Here is a 19,720-nt window from a genome sequence, read left to right on the forward strand (position 1 = left end):
GATGGTGTTCTAGGTGGGGCTGTGACCGGGAGTTGTAGGTGTTGATAAACATTTCCCAGGCATTGCAGTTCCTGTTCTTGGTATTTGTTACAAAAGAGGACTGGAAGGTTCCTGCACATTTACACAGTCCCTTAGTCTCTTTAGCTTGTTGTCTTTGTACTGATTGGAGTATCTTAATACCTGCAGACAAAGGATTTGGCATGTGTTCAGAAGTGGGGGGAAATAGCCATAGTTTTCTTGGAGCTGAGAAATTTGATTTTCAAGTGAACCTGACAGAAGTTGTGTCCTTCCTCTTACTGAAATACACCATAACGAGATCAGAGTTTGTAAAGGTCAACCAGGAATCCTCCTGCTTATAATTTTCTCAAGGCTTCAGTTAATCTCATCCAGAATAAATGTGGACCAAGGAATGTGTTTGTGCGTGTACAAAGTGTGCATGTGTGTAGTGGGTGTGTGTAGGAAAGCAAGGCATAGGGACTGTGTGTATGAAGGCTTGTGTATAGTGGGTGTGTGACATTTTTGTGGATGTGGGGGATGGGTGTTATGTAGATACGCAGAGTGTGTGTAATGTGTGCAACAGTCATATGTGTGTATGGGCGTATGTTCGACAGGCATTGTGCAGTGTGTGTGTGTGTGAGCATGTGACCAAGTGTTGTGGGTGAGCATGGGTGTGATATAGGACACGGGGCATGGGTGCTGAGCATACATGTGTGTCATTTGTGAGTGTGTGATATGAACTGTTGGTCTGTCAGAAAATCTGTGTGTATGTGATTTCTATGCCACAAGAGCGTGGATAAACCCAAGATTCAGAGGCAGTGAACTGATGGAAAGGTTATCTTGACCAGCCTGTCATCCGGGTGGTCCACACCAGGCTGCAGGAAGAAAAGGGCTAATGACACACAGAGGTGACCTTCTGGTTAGCAGGGGGCACTCTCAAGAAACGCCAATATCCTGAGCTCTAGACAAGGGACACTTCAGGATCTTGCAGGTTATCTGAAGCAGTTTGTCTCTTACATAAGGTTTGGGGTGGCCGTCAGCTGCTGTTGTATCCCTCTGTGTCCCTGCCTTCCCCCTGCAAGTATGGAGATGTCATATGTGGGTGCAAACATGTGTGCAAGTGAATGGGCATATACATGCATATGTACATGGGCACAGAGACACACCTGACACGTGGGCCCCCGAACATTCCGGCCTCAGCCACCACAGCCCAGGTTTGCTATGCAGAGTATTCCAAGACTCCACTTACACCGCATTCACCCAACTCAGGGCTAGGATTGCCTCTGCACAGGCCGAGGGCTGCAAGGTTGGGCGGCCTTCCCTGGCTCAGCCCTCCCAGACTGTGAGCTCAGAGTTAAAACAGGGAACTCAGAGCTCAGTGAGAAGGGCTCCCACATGGAGGGGCTGTGGGCAGAGCTGTCCTGTTGGGACACAGGAGCTGGGGATTAGACTACTCACTCCCCTTTATTTCTTTCTTCAATTAGGAAGGAATATTTTCCCTGCTCTTCCCAGAAAGTAGAATAGAGAATATCATGGCAAAAGAAGGGCTGGTCTCACTTGTACTTTATTACACATTTTCTTTCTTACTTTCATGAGAAAAGAGTGCATGTATTCCTGCAGCTTGTAAAACTTCCTGTGCTTAAAAAAAATAAAGTCTCTGTACTTACGAGGTTATTATTTCTGGAGTCTGCTGTTGGAAGACAAGGCGCCAGGCAGCTGTCAGGAGACTCTGATGCTGGCCCCGCAGCAAATGGTGGGCCCAGCTCCCTCTTGTTTACCTAGAAGGATGGTGGCCTAATGACATTAGTCACATCACGTGATTTGCCCAGCCAATAGCCAGATTACAAGAGAAATCAAAGCGGACCTTGTAAAGAGACACCAGTGTCTTATTTGCTTGGATTCCCTCAACTTGAAATGGATTCTTTCAGTGTAAAAAATAGTTTTAATACTTACATACTAATGTTCCCTTAATGTTTATTGTTTCATGGCTAAGCCTTTGGATCTGAAGCTGAAAAAGCTCTGTTGTCTTCCAAATGTATTTAACCAATATGTAAACTTCTAAGCCAATGAACCCTGAGTGAATTAGAAAGCAATAGAGAGAGCGATTAATGTTTATCGAGCAGTGCACTCAACGGCACCCCAGTGGCCATTTGGGATGCCAGCGGAGCGTGCAGGATCTGGTGTGTTTGCAGCATGCTCACCGGGTCTTCTAGTATCCACAGGGAAAGGAAATCTGCACACCTAGGGGAGGACTCTGGCACTATGGCGCTGGCCTCACACGCAGCCTGCACCTGCTTTCTGTATAAGCTTGCATATTCAACTCCAATAACCAACACCATGTCTGACTTTATTTGTTCTCAGCTTTGTTCATTGGGTTCTATTTACTTGAAATGCAGAGCAAGAGGAAGACAGATTGCTCATCCTCTAGTCCACTCCCCAGATGGCCCATAACTGCCAAGGCCTGGCCAGGCCAGAGCAGGGAGGCTGACACTCCATCCGGGTCTCCCCCAGGAGTGGCAGCAGCCCACATGCCTGAGCCATCACATGCTATCTCCCAGGATGTTTAGCAGGAACCTGGAACCAGAGGCAGGGCAGGAACTCAACCCCACACCCGCCAATATGGGATACAAGTGTCCTGCCTGTCTCCAGGAAGGGTGACTTGAGTGGACACCCCACATTTCTCTGATGTTTCTCTTCCTTGTGTATTAGAATTTATCAACTCTCTGCATGCTTTCCAACTGGAGCATCACACCCCATGGGGCTGTTCACCTGGAACTTAACATTAGTTAACTACACCTCCCTGTTGCCTGCAAAATGGAATTTCAAGAGAGAAATCTATGTTAAATGCACTAGAGGGAGCTTGTCATGTGGGGCAGGCTTTAGGTAAATCCTTGTGCAATCAGCAGAGCCTTGTATAAAGTGAGAAAGGAAGTATGTGTGCCCCCCACACACACACCCCCACCACCACCACCACCAGATCCCTCTTGCAAGCATAGAGAGCGTGGGCAGGGGCAGCTTGTGCCACAGGCAGAGGCCAGCAGCACCTGCCATGGGCCAGCCTTACCCCGTGTCCACCTTGCACTGAGGAAAGATAGCTCATGGGAACTCTATTAAACCTTCTCTTTCTCTGCAAAGACTTCAAATAACTCGTTATCCTTAGTCTTCACACACAAGAAGCCATTAGCCATCTGCACCAGACCACTGATTTTACTCCATGAGTCCATTACGTAGCTAATTTTAGCACTGTACAGGTTTTCAAACATTAATTTTGTTTCCTTGTTCAGTATCAGGCTAAATGTGCTTCTGAGGGATTTTCCTTGTATGGTTTCCTATTTTAAATGTCCCAGGTGGGGATCCCCTAAGAAGGCTTTCCTCTCCCGCCCCCCACTTTTCCCTCCCGAGTAACTCATCTGCAAACGTTTGCCATGTCATGATGCAACGAAGAGACAGTGTTGGCTGAATCTTCCCGCAGGCGTGGATCAGAGCTCTGGGATCCGGTCACCCACAGGGCTAGTGCCCACCTATAGCAGCCTCTTCTTCCTGCCCTGGCAGCCTCCCAGGTGCCCACCAGACACTCCTCACACAGGCAGCCCCTCAGAATTAAGTGACTGATGAAAGTTCAGGAAGAGAAAATTGTCTGATGGGAAAAGGAACCACCCTAGCAGCCTGAAAAAAAGTAATGATACTAATAGTATGATTCTGGGTATGATTAGAGACATACCTAATACTGCATTTTTTAAAAACAGGATTTATTTATTTTTATTGAAAAGGCACATTTATATAAAGAAAGAGAGACAGAGAAAGATCTTCCATTCACTGGTTCATTCTCCAAATGGATGCAATGGCCAGAGCTGAACTAATCTGAAGCCGGGAGCCAGGAGTTTCTTTCAAGCTCCCCACATAATGCAGGGTCCCCAGGCCTTCAGCCATCTTTCCCAGGCCTTATGCACAGAGTTGGGTGGGAAGTGAAGCAGCTGGGACATACAGGATGCCAGCACTTGACAGTGGAGGATTAGTCTGTTGAGCCATGGTGCCAGCCCCTCAATATGGCATTTTGGGCAGAACGGGATCCTTTTGTCTGCTGTATCAGACTTTGTCCCCCTTGAACTTTAGATCACTGGGCAGAAGCTGATTGGTTGCTCTTGTACCCAAAGCCTGCCTGGAATAGTCTGTATGAGACGATCCTCATCACAACAGAGTTTAGGCTGGACTCTTAGGGAACGCATTACACAATGAGTAGATGAGGTGACTTCAAAAATGTCATAGAAGATGGGATTCAAGGATAGGGTTTTTTTGTGTGTTTGCAAAAAAAAAAAAAAATTTTTTTTGAAACCCAGGTATTTTTTCCCCTAATCCATGAACTTTGGAGAATCCCTTGTATTTTGTAAATGTTGACATACATAATCAGGTGCCATCTCTTTGGAGCCTTCCCAGGCCTCTCAGAGCCAGGGAGGAGGAGGTGTTTGTGATCTCCACCCTCAGTCCACACAGGAGAGGGCAGCACCATCACCCAGACCTTGGCGCTGGAGCCCACACCCCCATTCAGTCTCATGCAGCTCTGCAGCACGGCATTCCTACATAGTCCATCTTTGTTCCAAAAAACTTTCTCTGAGGCCAACAGGTGCATTTGTAGTTAGTGAAGACCTGTGCTCTGAAGTCATGCTGTGTTAGGCTCCTGTTCCCAGGCTCAAAAGAACAGGATTAAGACACCAGCAGTGTGCTCAGCCCCACGGACAGGAGGCCCTCCCTCAACTCCAGCCTGCCCAGCCACTTGCTTTATTTGTAGTTTCTCTCTCCAGGCTGATTCCCCTCCCTCCACTGTCCAGCATCACTTCTTCTTTTTTTTTTTTTTTCCTTCAATGTTGATTTTTTTTTGAAAATCAGAATTACCCAGAGGGGAAAAAATAGAGAGAGATGTTCCATTTATTGTTTCACTCCCCAAATGGTTACAACTACCAGGACTAGACCAGACCACACACAGTAGCCAGAAGCTCCATCTGGGTCTCCCAAGTAAGTGCAAAGGTCCAGGCACTTGGGCCATCTCTGATGGCTTCTCAGGTGCATTAGCCTGGGAGCTGGATTGGAAGTGGGACAGCTAGGACTGAAATGCACACCCATGCTGGTTGGCAGCATTGCAGACAGCAACTTAACTCACTCTACCACTTGGTCATAGCAGTCATCAAGATGTTTGTGAAAAGCAAGGAGACCCCTGTGTTATGGTCAACATGTCCATTTCTGCAGGTTATAAATGGTTGTTAATGCTATCAGCAGTTCACCAGAATGACCTTGACCCTCATGAGAGGGCAGAGGGACAGCTGGCAGAGTGGTTTCGTTGTATGTGGAAATACTCTTCAAAATTTACTGCAAACTTGTGAGAGGCTACTTAACTGAAGTTGCTTTTTTATCTAGCTATCCATTTATCTATTTGAATGGAAGAGAGAGACACAGGGCTTGTGTCCGCTGGTTCACTCCCCAAATACTCACACAAGGGCTGGGCCAGGCCCACCAGGACCAGGAACTCAATCGGAATCTCCACATGGGCAGCTGGAAGCTAGATTGGAAGCAGAGCCAGCTCTTGAATCCAGGCACTTGGATGTAGGAGGAAGGCAACCAAGCCAGCAGGTCAACTGCTGAGCCAAACACTGTCCTACAGGTGCTTTCAAATCTCACAGCAAACAGAGAAGTCTCACAATGTCTTCAGAGCCAACCAAGCATTATGAGTGCTGAGTGGCCGTGCCACCTTGCTTTGAGTGTGCTTGGTCTGTACCCCATCATCAGCTTCAGACTTTGCCCCACTTTGGGATGCTTACTTGACACACACAAGTGGCGAGAACTGCAGCCACTGGTAGTACTTGTCACAGCAGAAGCTGTGTAGGCAGTGTGTCTAGCAGGTGCAGGGCCTGCCAGAAGATGCGGTCACAGCACCTAGAGGAGAAGCCTGGGCACTTCCAATGACAGTAAAGCTTCATGTTGAGGATTTTAAAATGAACATGTCTCTCCTGGCTATAATGTTCTCTTTTTATTGTATAAATTTTATTTTTGATAGTTTTCACATATTTGATTAGGGTATGAAGGGTTAAGGGCTTTAGGAAAGTGAGTGAGACCATTGTTTTCACATTCTCTTTTTTCCTTCCTATATCTGGGGGAAGGGGAGATAAGGGGAGAAGCCCCACCCAGCCTCCCACCCATCCCAGGTCTCCGATGTGGGGTATGCTCCCAGGGTCCTGCTCAAGTGGTTTTGATAATTCAGTAGTTCTGTATTGCTGCCGATCTTGCCACTCCAATCACAATGAAATCTGTCCAGACTCCACTGGCTGACATAGTCCACCTTAGAGTCACCATTTGCCCAGGTGTTCACTGCCAGCTCTTGGCTGGGGTAGTTGATCAATTTGTTCTGTCCTCCGTCCTCTGTTATGGTACCAGGTGTCCTCTGCAGGCTCTAGTGGACTGCCATATCCTCCATGTGCATCTGGACGTGCTGTTCACTGCTCCATCTGAGGAGGCTCAACTGACACTGGCTGCAATGTTCTCAAGGCAACTTGTTTGGAGGCAAGCCAGTTTCTTGGCATAGTGGTTCCTGTGACTCTGCTCTGTGGGCATTCACTGTGGATGTGACTGTGTGCACACAGGAGATGGATTCCTCGGGTGGCATCCACCCAGGGATGCTGCTGAGTGGGGGTGGAGTTCCTGGGGCTGTGGCTCTAACACCCGGGTTTGTGGGCTTTCTCTCTTTCTGATCCACCCACTTAACTCACTCATCTGTTTGTTCCACATTGTTTTAAATTCATAGATTCCCTTTAAAATAAGACTGTATTGATTGTGGCCTTGTCAACTTTTGAAACCTTTCAACCCCCGAAGCATGACAATTAGGAAAACCCGTGAACTTGACCCCTGTCCTTCACATGAATGAGTCATTCAGGCAGCTTTCTGGCTGCTGAGTTCCCTGAGGCCATCCACTGTCCCAAAAGGCAGATTTCTTATCCCACCTAGCAAGGCTGCCGTGCAGAAGCCTGGCTGCACCCAACAAAATGCTATCCGTTGTCTAATGTTGGAAATGGGGAAACTTCCAATCTCACTCTGACACTGTCACCTGCCCCCATTTCTGCCAGGCACCATCCTGGTCACCTTACAAGATGCAGGAGCTTTCTTTACCTGTGTTTCAGACAGAGAGAGGAGACCCAGCAGGCTGAGGCTGTGCACGGGTCACACAGCCAGGGGCGTGTATAGCATAGACCTGCTCAGACCTCTGCCTCTCGCCCACCTGCTGCATGGCAGCTTGAGTCCCAGATTCTTTCTGCTTTGCTTCACCTTTATGCAAACACAGCATGTGTTTCTAATGTATTTCTGACCAGGGCCCCCCACCCACCCCAACTCTTCATTCCAGCTGCTGCCACCTCCTCCATACTCAGGCCTCTTGTCTTTCTGGTGACCTACAGGCCCCCTCTTGCTCCTCATTTCAGGTTGGAACCATCTTCCAAATGCAGTGCTAGTCATTGGCTGCCACACACATACCTGCACACACACACATGCAAACACACATGCACAGTCCCAGTTGCCACCCAGGAAAGCTATAGAATCCATAGGGTTCAGAGATAAAGCCTTGGCAATGCTCAGATTTCCTCTCTTGCTTGGGTTGTTAAGGAATGTGAAGTGCACTTTATAGCTCATGCCGAGAAGACCAGGAATTCCCCCCAATGTCCATGGGGTCTGCATCTCTTTTCTAGAGTTGTCTGTAACTTGTTCTGCTGCCCAGGGACATCCTGGGCCCAAAGCTATGACCAGCATAGACACCTGCTTTGTGTGAGAGCTGGGGCAAACACTGGCCTAGACAGTGTATCGAGGTCCTCATTACCCATGGAAGTGTGCCAGTTCCCTCTTCACCACATTTTACCCATCAGGTGCCTGGCACCTGTGTGGGTGTGCCTTGCCTGAAGAGTTTCTAGCACTCTGCCTCTCTCAAGCAAGTGACTGTAATGGTGGATGTGCCCTATCTCCCTCCCCTCCCCACCCAGTACTCCCAGATCAGGATGTTGGGATCCTGTCTTGCTCGTTGCCTGTGTCTTAAGTAACCCAACACAATGGAAAAGTGAGAGTATGCGTTCGTTGAACTTATGATGAGGTCGAACTCTGTGGGTATCCAGCATCGATGGCAGTAAGATGGGTTCTGCTCCCAAAGAGGGTGGAGCTCTCTGTGAGTGTCAGGAGCATCTTCACCTTTATCCAATACTCAGAACACTTGGTTTTCTTTGTTTATGACGTGTTTATTTGAAAGAGTTACAGAGAGAGAACATGTGATGGAAGCATTTGCTGATTTACTCCCCTTATGGCCTCAAAAACCAAAGCTGGGCCAATCCAAAGCCAAGAACCGAGAGCTTCTCCCCACGTGGGTGCAGGGGGTCAAGCGCTCGGGCCATCCTCCACTGCTTCCCAGATGAATTCAAAGGGAGCCAGATAGGAAGTGGAGCAGCTGACACTTGAACTGGCACACATTTGGGATGCTGGCACTGCAGGTGGAGTCTTTACAAACTATACCGCAGTGCGGGTCCCCGAACACTCGATTTTCCATGACAGGGAACTCTACCTTTAAAAGTTGATATTAAGTTATAAAAGGTTAACCTAAGCTTTCATTTTCCCAAATAAAGAATAACTCCATGCAGCCAAAATCAAAGCTTGTGTACCAATTCTTGTGATTTAAGGCTTTCCTGAAAATGCCACCTTAAAAAAAAAAGACTAATAACACTTCAGGCTCTAATGGCCCTGGCTTGTTGTTGGCAGGTATCTATATGGGCATCTTATAACCATTTTTCTGCCCAGCTCTCTTGAATTAATGCTAATGAAAGTCGCCCTTGCCTTATTTTTCTATATGAACACTGAAATTGCAGCTGCCTGCCGCGGCTGCCGAGGGATGAGCGTAATAATTTTCAATTGGCCTCTTCGCCCAAAGGGAACCCCGATAGTGGAAGATTGACAGACGCGGCGTGGATTATCTTGTGCTCTGAACTCAGCCCAATTTGTGGTTTGTTGCAGGTGCTAAGGAGATTGATATCGCGGCAACCCTGGAGCACTTGAGGGACCAGAGACCAGGCATGGTCCAGACAAAGGTACTGTCAGTCAACCCTTGGGGACCTGAAGTCTATTGAAGGTCTCTCTGTGCAGCTGTCCTCCTGAAAGGCGAGACAAGGGGATGAGGCCTGATTTAACATAAGCCAGGCGCTAGTGGCTCCTCTGGGATGGAGCGCCCTCCGTCCAGTCCTGCCAGGGAGAGGCACTTCCGGGCGCTTCCCGAGATGGTAGCAGGTAATTCCTCCGATATGGGCAGATGTGGTCAAGCCCCAAGTCGTTGAAACTTCATTAATTGGAAATTGCCACTCAGCAGATCTGAGAGGGGAGTGTGAGGGTCATGTGACGCATGCTGAATTTTAGACAAAGTCTGTCAACCATGAGCCCCAAGTCCCTTGGAGGCAGCACTGTAGGCTCATTGCACACTCTTTCCAGCCATAGCCTTCTGTGCATCACAGCCCCAGCCACACACCACAGTACAGACTGGTGAACAGGGTCCCTGAGCACCGCTAAGCGCTGCTATTGATTGAAAAGGTCTGCAGTACAGCAGCAGGGATAAAAGCAAGAGATTCCTGCCTGGCCTCGGGTTAGCCAGAGCTAGAAATGAAATTAAAAGAATATCCCAGGTCCTCCACATTCCAGAAACATCACCAGCTGTAACAAATGTGATCCATAAAAAGCACTTAAGTCCGAAAATATAGATTCTTCTCTTTTCAGTGCCTTGCTGACACTGTGGGCACCATTAATGTCTATCCCACACAAAAGAGGTGAAATTATTCAAGGATGCCCTGGTTGAAGTACTTTACTTATAGGCAAGTGGGTTTGAAGTCATAAAAATGTGCAAGACAGGACAGGGCAACCTGTGAAGTCAAGCTGGCCAGAGCACCCTTGGTCCTCTGTGTGGGTAATTCTGGGCTGCCCAGGAAGATGCCCAACTTCCCCAGTCTCTGTGAGGTGCAGGCAGTTTGCCAAGCCCTTCCATTGATCCAGTTGTCAAAAGACCACATGAGACCATCTAAGAGTAAGTGTTGGTGCTGGTGGACACAGATCTCACCCAAAACCCAAGCACCACACTGCTGGCTTCCCCAGAAGCAGGAGCCTCGTGGCTGCCTCTGGGGCTGCTTCCCAGGGGTCTCCTCAAGCCCCTTCATGGAGCCTACGGCTCGCTCTTCATGGCTGTAGTCAGCGCCACGCGCTGAGGCCAAAATAGCTCTCTGTCCTTGATTGAATTACAAAACGCTTCTGAGCCGACCTGGAGGCAACCACTTGAGGAGTCAGGGTCCACTCTAGCTTTGGCTTTGCGGCTAGAGGTTAGCACAGACCTGCAGGAAGGAGGGCTCCTCCTTTTGCCAAGAGGAGCCCCTTACAGCAGAGAGAGCACTGAGGTCCAACAGGGTGTTCCCAAGGGCTGCCTGCACCCAGGTGTCTTATGACATGGGTTCGGTTCTATTCCAGTTTGTAGGTGGCAAAATGATAACTCCGCGATCAGCCATAAGGAACAGAAACTAAACCTTCACTTGCAATGCTAGCATCCCATATCAAGGTCCTGGTTTAAGTTTTGGCTGCTCCACTTCTGATCCAGTTCCCTACTAATGCACCTGGGAAGGCAGTGGAAAATTTAGCACCCTGGAGGCTGACAGCAGCACAGGGTTAAAAACAAGACACACTGCCCAAAAAGAAGGCGTGCACGCGTGCTCGCTACACTGCACCTGACCCAGCCAGGGCAGCTTCCTAGCAGACACAGCAGAGAAGAAATCAGAATCACAGAGTGTGCTAACAGTGACACACTCCTGCAAGCTTCTGCACCGGCGGAAGCAGATTTCTTCTTCGCTCCCCTTCCGGGGATCCTGTGCCTTTGTAACTAAAAGCCTGGTCACTTTCCTTCTCGTAACAATATCTTCCCATTTTCATTTTTAGTCCCATAAATTTAAGAAAAAAAAACCAGCTAGCTTGTCCAACACATAAGAAGGAGTGACATCACCCTTGCCATATGGAACAGATCAAGTGTGTGTGTCCAGGTATTCGTGGAGCCTGTCCCTCCCCTGCCTGCTGCCCACATTGTACTGTAACTCTTCCTAGGCTGCTGGACAAAGACACTGCTCATGCTAGCCTGGCACCTGCCTTGAATAACAGAGGCCGAGTCACCCCAGCTGTGGCCCAGTTGTCCCCAGGGACATGCCACAGGAGTGATTCATGTCTGTCTCTCTCTTCGCCCTCTGTGTGTGTGTGTCTCCCTACCCATGTGTGTGCACACACAACACCTGGTCCCTTACTTCCACCAGGCTCTAAGAAACTGGAAGGGACAGATGGGACAGATTTTGTCCAGTCCTGCACACAAGAGGCAGACTGGGGGCAGCCCTTCATGTGTGCAAACTGCTTAGCGTCACAATCATTCCAATCACATACATTCCCAGTGGCTGTCCCTAAAATCAGGAGTGAGGACATTCCAAGAGTAACTGTTCCTATTTGTGATAGCTCAACCCAGACCTCTCTTTAAGCCAGAGAGTGCACAAATACAAACACATAGACCCAAGTAGCCACTGTATCACTTGCGCCATTTGGAGAGCTCTGGCACCCAGCCAGCCCCAACATCTCACTTGTAAGGCCTGTGTTGTCCCAGAACCACAGCTGCTACTCAACAACCAAGCCCTTCCATCGGACAGCCCTCCAGCTCACACAGTACCCTTCAGATGTCCTAGGCCAGCTGAGGAGGGGACAGCTCTGGCCTGTTCTCCCTGACCCTGGAGCAACACAGGGTGGTGACAGACACCTGATCACGAAGTGTGGGCTTCTCCGCAATGGCAGGACTAGAGTCGCGGGCAGTGGCAATGGCACCTCAAGAGGTCAGAGGCCCTGCCTGCAGCTTCATGCCGTGTGTCTGGGTCTCCAGTAGAACATGCTTTCTTATTCAGAAGATCTCAGCCCACTGCTTTCTCATGTCCTGTCTTTGCTAACTCAGACGTTCTGTGGTCTGCAGGCTCTCAGTCTATTCTGGTGCCTGGAGCACTGAGATTCAGGGCAGGTTAGAGGGGGCTGCTGCTGCTGATGATTTTATTCCTCATGTACAGCTGTGCTGCTATTTGAATGTTTCTCTTAAGGTAAACTCCTATTCCAGAAAACAAATACTCCTGTGTCCCACCAGCTCATATGTTGACTCCCTTCCCCGTCATCTAGTACACACACACACACACACACACACACACACACACACACACACACACACGATGAAGGTCAGGGGCTTAAGCCTTTTAGCTTACACTATTCAATGAGAAGCAAGTCAGTTTACAGGCACCCAGTGTCCCTCCCTAAAGAGGTCTGAGGCACAGGGAGCCCCCTCCCTCCAGCCCATGCTGGCCCGTGGATTGTGAATGTACCCAGTATCCCTCCCACAAGAGGCCCTAGGCACAGGGTGCCCTCTCCCTCTAGCCAATGCTCCTTGGCCCGTGGGCTGTCAATGTACCCAGCATCCCTCCCACAAGAGGCCCTACGCACAGGGCTCCCTCTCCCTCCAGCTGATGCTCCTGGGTGCAGGCTGTGAGTGTACCCGGCAAGGTACATCAAGTCACAGCTGAGCCTCATCTCCTCCAGGCCAGTCGCTTTAGTGGCCATGCAAAAACTGCCACTGGGTAGGCTTGATGGTACAGCAGGTTAAGCCTCCTCTTGTAACCTGAATCCTTTGTCAAAGCCCTGCCTATTCCCCACTTGTAATCCAGCTTTGTGCTGATGGGCCTGGGAGGCAACAGAAGATGCTGCAAGTGACTGGGCTCCGGCCACCCATGTGAAAGACAGCAATGGAGCTGTGTGCTCCTGGCTTTGCCTGCCTTTTGCATTTGAGGAGTGAATCAACAGATAGATCTCCCCTCTGTGTGTGTGTGTGTGTGTGTGTGTGTGTGTGTGTGTGTGTGTCTGCCTTTCAAACAAAATAAATTAAAAGCTACAGTAAAAAGATAAATAAATTGTAACAGTAAGCATGCCAATTGCCTACATGGCCATCAGTTTGTCCTATGGCTGTATACTATTTCAAATGATTGCAATCAAAATATGGTGCAATTCTTCATTGTGTGTTTGCCACTTAACTTTATAGGATAGGGCCCAGCTCAGTAGCCTAGTGTCTAAAGTCCTCGCCTTGCACACTCCAGAATCCCATATGGGAGGCGGTTCTAATCCCAGTGGCCCTGCTTCCCATCCAGCTCCTTGCTTGTGGCCTGGGAAAGCAGTCAAGGACGGCCCAAAGCCTCTGGACCCTGCACTTGTGTGGGAAACCCAGAAGTGCCTGACTCCTGGCTTCAGATTGGCTCAGCTCCGGCCGTTGTGGCCAGTTGGGGAATGAATCAGCAGACAGAAGATCTTTCTCTCTGTCTCTTCTCTGTATATCTGACTTTCCAATAAAAATTTTTGAATCTTAAAAAAAAAAAAAACATTATAGGATAGCTATTTGGCTTTTCTACTGGATGTTTCCAGGCAGCCACAGAAGATCCTCCTCAGTCCCATAAAATCTTTGACCCATTTCTGGTCCTGAGTGTTTTCTGATTTTTTACCAAATAAATAGCTGCAGTCAAACCTGGATGCATCTCCACTTTTCCCTTCAAAGATTATTTCCTGGGTGGTATTATTATTATTTAAGTCACAAAATCACCATCCCTGTGTTTGCAGGTCAGCGTTCTGGGAGGAGACAAGCTGTGAGGCTTAGCTGTGATTACCCTGGATCCTCCCAACAGCCTTTGCGTACTTTAGGTGGTTGATTGAGGAGCTAGGGACAGGAGGCAGCCTTGGGAAGAGTGTTGGTGAGCCACCCTGGTGCAGCAGGGACTTGAACACTCACTCTTCCGGGGGCAGGCGATCCCCAGAAGGAAGGGGGACTGATGAGGGGTGAGAAGGGGAGAGACAGAGGGCCGACTTCACTGCCGGCCCACCATGGTCAGCAGACCCTCATCTGCATCCGCGCAGCTGACTCCTTCAGCAGTCATTTCCAGAATTCCCACCGGGAAGCTGGGCGAGCACAGCAGCGAAAGAGAGCTCATCAGTGTACAGCCAGTGTTCCTTTCAAGTCAGGCCAGGGAGAAACTGGCTCTTGTTCCAAAATGGGCATGAAATGCTTTTTGAGTTGCTGCTTGAATGCAAGCTATTTTCTATGTTTCTGCAAGATAATGGTAATTCTAAATGGAGATTAATCTTTTTTTATTTAGAACTAGCATTTCGTTGAGTTATCAAGAATGTAAGCCATCCTTAATCAAAAATGGCTAGCTAGGTGATTGTGTAATTTACTCTTTCGCATGACTTCCCTGATAGTCTGACAGCCACTTTCACATTTCCTGTTGTCAAATGGGAGATCTCAGTGGCAGGAAGCAGTGGCCACTTGCCCGGCGATGCCGTGTATGAGGAAGTGCCTCTGTTCCTTCTGTCTGCTAGGTCCTCATCGTGCCCGGGAGTGAATTCTAACCTTGCAAAGTTGCTCCTCATTTCTACTCAGCACCCTGAGCAGGTGCTGTATGTTTTGTCTGTGGAAGGACGTGCATGAGACCGCGTTGCTTGACAAATGGAACAAAATTGAGTTGGGTTGCAGGACTTGCTCTTTCCAGAATCAGAGCTCCCCATGTCTGCGGGTGGTGAAACCCAGAGGTGCCAGTGCCTGTGGGTGTTTTCATGACACCCACACCTGCCCCTCACTGCATCCATCAAGGCAGTTGGCCCCAATGGAGAGACGCAGAGTCAAATGGAACAAGGCAAGTCCTGGGGAGCCTCCCCGGGTCATCTCCAGGCTCACTGTTGGTGTAGGTACTTCTCTTTCAGTGACCAAAGTTGAGGCTTACCTGGGCAAAGGATCCTGGTGAGCATCGACTTTGGGTCTGTCTTGCACACCTAACAGCGCCTCTGTAAGGGCCCTTTCAGCCTTCTCTTTGTGCCGAAGCAATTTGTTACTGCAGAGGAGCAGACGGAGGGAGCCTAAACTGACAGTTGGGTCTTTTCTGCCTGTTGACACCTTCTCCCCTTTCTTGTCCCTTTCTCTGCAGGAGCAGTTTGAGTTTGCGCTGACGGCCGTGGCCGAGGAGGTGAACGCCATTCTGAAGGCCCTCCCGCAGTGAGCGGCGTGGCCCTCCGGAGCCTCGCAGGAGCCCCTCCCGCCCCCTGGGAATCGTGCTATGATTTTCATTTTGTGTCTGCTGTTGTCACTGCGTAGTAATAGGGTCCTTCTTACCACTCCCGCAGTCAGTATAGTTTAGCAATTAAAATGCGCATTTCCGTTTGACCAGATGATCATCCCAAGAGATTGTGGAGCTGTTCGGTTATTTTCACTTTAAGGACGCCATTACTTTCCCTTCACGCACACGTTCACGCTCTCTGACTTGCCAATGCTGCCGCGTGGGTGATGCAGCCACGAGTACATGCAGCCTGGTCTCCAACACAACTGGGCTGTAGTCTTATAGGCTTCTGCCAACAGTGGGCCCAGGGACAGCTGGAAGAGCACCCAGTGCAGGTTGCCGGGGTAGAAATCCCATTTGGCATTTGTCTTTAAAATAATTCGTCAGCAGGCTAGCCGAGTGCCTTTCCCACTTGTGGTGAAAGATAAGAAAATCAGCATAGCGGGAGCTCCAGCAGACAGTGGTCCTCCCTCCCCCTCCAGACCCTGCTCCCTACGGGGAGCACCTCCTTCGGAGGCCAGGACCTCACCTGACTGCCTCAGGGTTGCAAAGTTCCACCTGCGCCCTGGTGATGTGTTTTGAATGTGAAAATACTGATTTCTGCATTGCCTAGCCAGAGGCTGCTGAGGAATATAGTGCTGTGGGAGAACTGAAATCAACCGGAGCTGACCTGGTCACTGACGTCCAGGGAACACCCCAGGCCCTACTGGGCTAAGAGAAAACTCTGAGCAATTCCTCCCTGAGGCGTGGGGATGGCAGCCCCAAACCACTGCCTTTGACACCATGTAAACACAAGTGCATGGGGACAATTCGAATTTGGAAAATAGCATTGGAGATCAGGTTAACTGCCCAGCCTTCCCCCTCAGAAAGAGCAGAATTCGCTTCAGTCCACTCAGGACCAAGTCTGCATGGAGGTGTTTCTGCGTGCTAAAAGTTTCTCATCTAAGGTTAAATGCAAAAAAAAAAAAAAAAACAAAGCCCCCGACCCACTGTGTTCCCCACTATCTTTTCTGTCTGGAATAGATCTCAGAAAGCATTTGAAAGAGGGAAAGTGGCCTGCTGACCGGGGAGAAAGATGCCAAAACATTGTCTTTAAACCATATTGTGACGGACTTCTGCTTTCATATATCTGTCATTTCTTTTCCAAAGTTCTTTCCTCTATCTGAAATTTACATAATGAATAGAATGAATCTATCTGAATTATAGGAAGCATATACCTACTTGTAATTTCTAACTTCAAAGAAATCCTCCAGTGTGAGATATATAAATATATTTAGTTGTGTCATATTAAACTCCTGATTTCACATGTGAATAGTCTTTCTTTGGGGAGGAAACCTTGCACGGGCAGCATGAGGTATGCACCTCGAACTGGGGCATCCGCAAGGCTTTAAAGGCGCCAAGGCAACATCCATGAAAAGCTGCCAACCGTGCACCTTGGGCCCTGGCCCACTTGTGTCCCGGCCGCGCCCCGTTCTGAGGCTGCCAAGGTGGGAGGGTGGCTTGGGTAGCAATGTCCTCCTCCTTCCCCATTCTGTCCTAACAGAGGGCACCTGCAAATACAGGGTTCTGGCCCAGTGAGTCTCCAGGTGCTGATCTGGACCAGGAACAAACCCCTCCATCCTCAGGGGAACAAGAGACCTTGTCCTCACTGGCCACACAGTGACAGCCTCCGCATCACAGGAAGACACACTTCGGGGACCTCTGAAATTGCAATTAAAGCACTGCTGGGGTGTACATTTCTGGCTTCCTGTTCAGCTTGCACCCAGCTATGTAGCTCACAGTGAGACGAAATGAAGATCTGTGGGGTTCGTTTATCACAAAATCAAACCATTCCCCACAGCGCCCGCCTACTCAGGCTGTGCACCCAATGTTGGTGCTTGCTCCTGCAGAAGTCAGGCCTTCCAGCTCAGTTCCCAGTCCTTACCCTGAGCGCATCTTCCTTTGGAATCTCCATCATGAGTTTTCCTCGAACCTGATCTTCACATACTATAAAATGCTACAGGTGGCACTGCCACTAACCACCATACGTCAAGTTTCTCATGATCAATGCATTTCAAAATGTAGAGTCAAGGGCAAAAAAGCAGACTGGAATGCCGCAATAAGATTCAACACCTGCTCTGAATATTTAGAAATGCTGGACACAATCTTCTAAAAAAAAAAAAAAAAGTTTTGTTTTTTTGCACATAGCCAAGTTCTAAAGAAAGCAAAAACTGCTCAGGTGCTTATCATAGGTCAAGGTTGAAGTTCTAAACATATGTACTTGCAGTTAGCATAATCAACCTCAGAGCATGGGATGCTGGTAGATATTTTTAAACTATCTTTTTTAAAAACATGCAGAAAATATGCAGTTTGGGGAGCCAGCATTGTGGCATAAGGACACCACATGGGCTCTGGTTCATGTCTCATCTGCTGCTCCACTTCAGATCTGGCCCCCTGTGAGGCCTCTGCAAGACCCCAGTGAAGCTCTTGGCTTCTGGCTTCAGCCTCACTGACCCAATGCAGCCATCTGAGAAATGAAGCAATAGACAGAAGGTCTCCCTTGCTCTCCGTAGTTCTGACTTCTAAATAAATAAAGTGACGGTAGCACAGCACTCCCAAACATCACAAAAGAGGCTGTTACAGTCAGCTGACCTCAGTGGGTGCTCACTCCCGGTGTGAGACACTTGTCTCCTTAGCCAACCTGTGAGTGCACCAGGAATGGAGCACAGACCTGCCATGGTGTCAGCTGACTTCCATTGTACGTGAGAGGTAGAACGAGACCGCAGGGCCAGGGGTCAGAACTCCACTTTCTCATCAACAGCCTGAGCAAGCTCTTCGTGCAATGGAATGATGAATTTGAGACCCTGGAGGACCACATTTAGCTTCAGTGTGTGTGTCGTTCACAGTGAAAGGGACACACACACACACACACACACACACTTCTAAGAATGATTATACTCAGATATTATACTTAGATATTAGCCTCATGAATCCATCTGCTCAGCAAGACACAGAGAGGGTTTCTCTGTATGTCATGTTTGCTGGATTTCTGTGATGGGAATATAGGACCGCGGTGTGATGTTACAGGTCATTTGAAAGCAACTTCCACAGTGCGGGCACAAGTGGTAAAATAATGAAGAGTAGACCATTGTAGAAAAATGTAGGCAAAATCATGACAAAGTGGAATGTTTTGGTTATAACCTATATTTTAATGCATTTTTTGTTCATTTATATGATTACTCATCATGGCTACATTTAAAAACAAACCTACAAAATTCACAGCAGTTTGCTGCTGCAAGTTAGTACAAGCTGACCAAAGCAAAGTAAAGTTCGGAGCAGCACCCCCACAGACTTGTCCAGTAAATCTAGTCCTGGCACAAGAAATTAGGGTTCAAGATTGATCGAAGTTGGGTCCCGTGAGATGGCTCAGTAGCTAAATCCTTGTGGGTACCAGTTCCTGTCCCAGCTGCTCCACTTCCCATCCAGTTCCCTGCTCGTGGCCTGGGAAAGCAGTAGAGGATGACCCAAACCTTGAGCCCTGCACCCACGTGGGAGACACAGAAGAAGCTCCTGGCCTCTGATCGGCTCAACTCGGGCCGTTGCGGCCACATGGGAAATGAGTCAGTGACAGAAGATCTTTCTCTCCTTCTCACTGTAAATCTGCCTTTCCAATAAAAATAAATGAATCTTTAAAAAATTGATCAAAGTCCAGTGGAGTCCTGGGATGCTTGAGGTAAGTGAAGGGAAACTCCTCCAGTAGACGCCCTACAATCGAGACTAGCCCCCATTACAAAGCAGTCAGGAAATGGAGTGCTATCAGGCAGAGTCATCCGACATGAAGAAATGCAGTTCACAATATGAAAGGACTTCTAGAAATGAAGTCAAAATGGGGAACTTTTTTTAAATGAGAGAATGCATGTTCCTATGATACAAACCAAAGCTAAACTCAGTTCAGTAGCCTGCATTAAATAGCAGGTTGCTTACCTCTGAAAACGCATGGTCATACAGAGAAGACGGGGCTCACAAACACTACACAGGTGATGCGTGCGAAGTAGGCAGTAGGACATGAGGGTGAGAAGACACTGGAATTGAGTGCCAACGGATCTCTGAAAGTCTCCAACTGGGAAGCGGCACTAACCAGAAACAACTTTGGATTTCAGTCTAATCCCCAAGGTCAAGTTCTAAGGAGTCCGTGGGGACCTGTGTAAAATTCTTGTGAATAATAAGTCTTCCTTGCTGACTGATGTGTGCAACTTAGGATGGCGACCCCATCTAGTGTCGATGGTGTTGAGGCCCTCCCCCAGTCACGGGGGTGGGGGCTTCCTTTCATCACAGGTGCCCAGCACTGGTGGACTCCAAGAGGCCCTAACGTAGGGTGGAGTGGAAAAGGCACTGAGGGGAAGTGTGGACCCTGCCTGGAAAGGCTTCAAGGCTTATTAAGAAATTGCCAGCACTTGAGAAGCTAAAGAGAATGAGAGACTAATCAAGATGGGGGCACAGACAGGTGAACTCAGTCACCCCACTTCATAGCAAACAAGTCAGGC

At 48.8% G+C, this 19,720-nt stretch overlaps 1 protein-coding gene across 1 annotated transcript in view; it reads left to right on the forward strand.

Annotated features, from left to right (window-relative positions):
* PTPRN2 (protein tyrosine phosphatase receptor type N2) overlaps positions 1–16,489 on the forward strand; it is a 914,532-nt gene extending 898,043 nt beyond the window's left edge. Inside the window, exons 22-23 of the mRNA XM_040984210.1 lie at positions 9,025–9,098; positions 15,069–16,489. Coding sequence (XP_040840144.1) covers positions 9,025–9,098; positions 15,069–15,140 — 146 coding nt within the window. The 3' untranslated portion in view covers positions 15,141–16,489. The remainder of the gene's footprint in view (positions 1–9,024; positions 9,099–15,068) is intronic.
* The last annotated feature ends 3,231 nt before the right edge of the window (positions 16,490–19,720 follow it).

The sequence above is a fragment of the Ochotona curzoniae genome, unplaced genomic scaffold (genome assembly GCF_017591425.1).
Source record: "Ochotona curzoniae isolate NIBS_2020 unplaced genomic scaffold, NIBS_Ocur_1.0 contig_4105, whole genome shotgun sequence".
In the NCBI taxonomy this organism is placed as follows: domain Eukaryota; kingdom Metazoa; phylum Chordata; class Mammalia; order Lagomorpha; family Ochotonidae; genus Ochotona; species Ochotona curzoniae.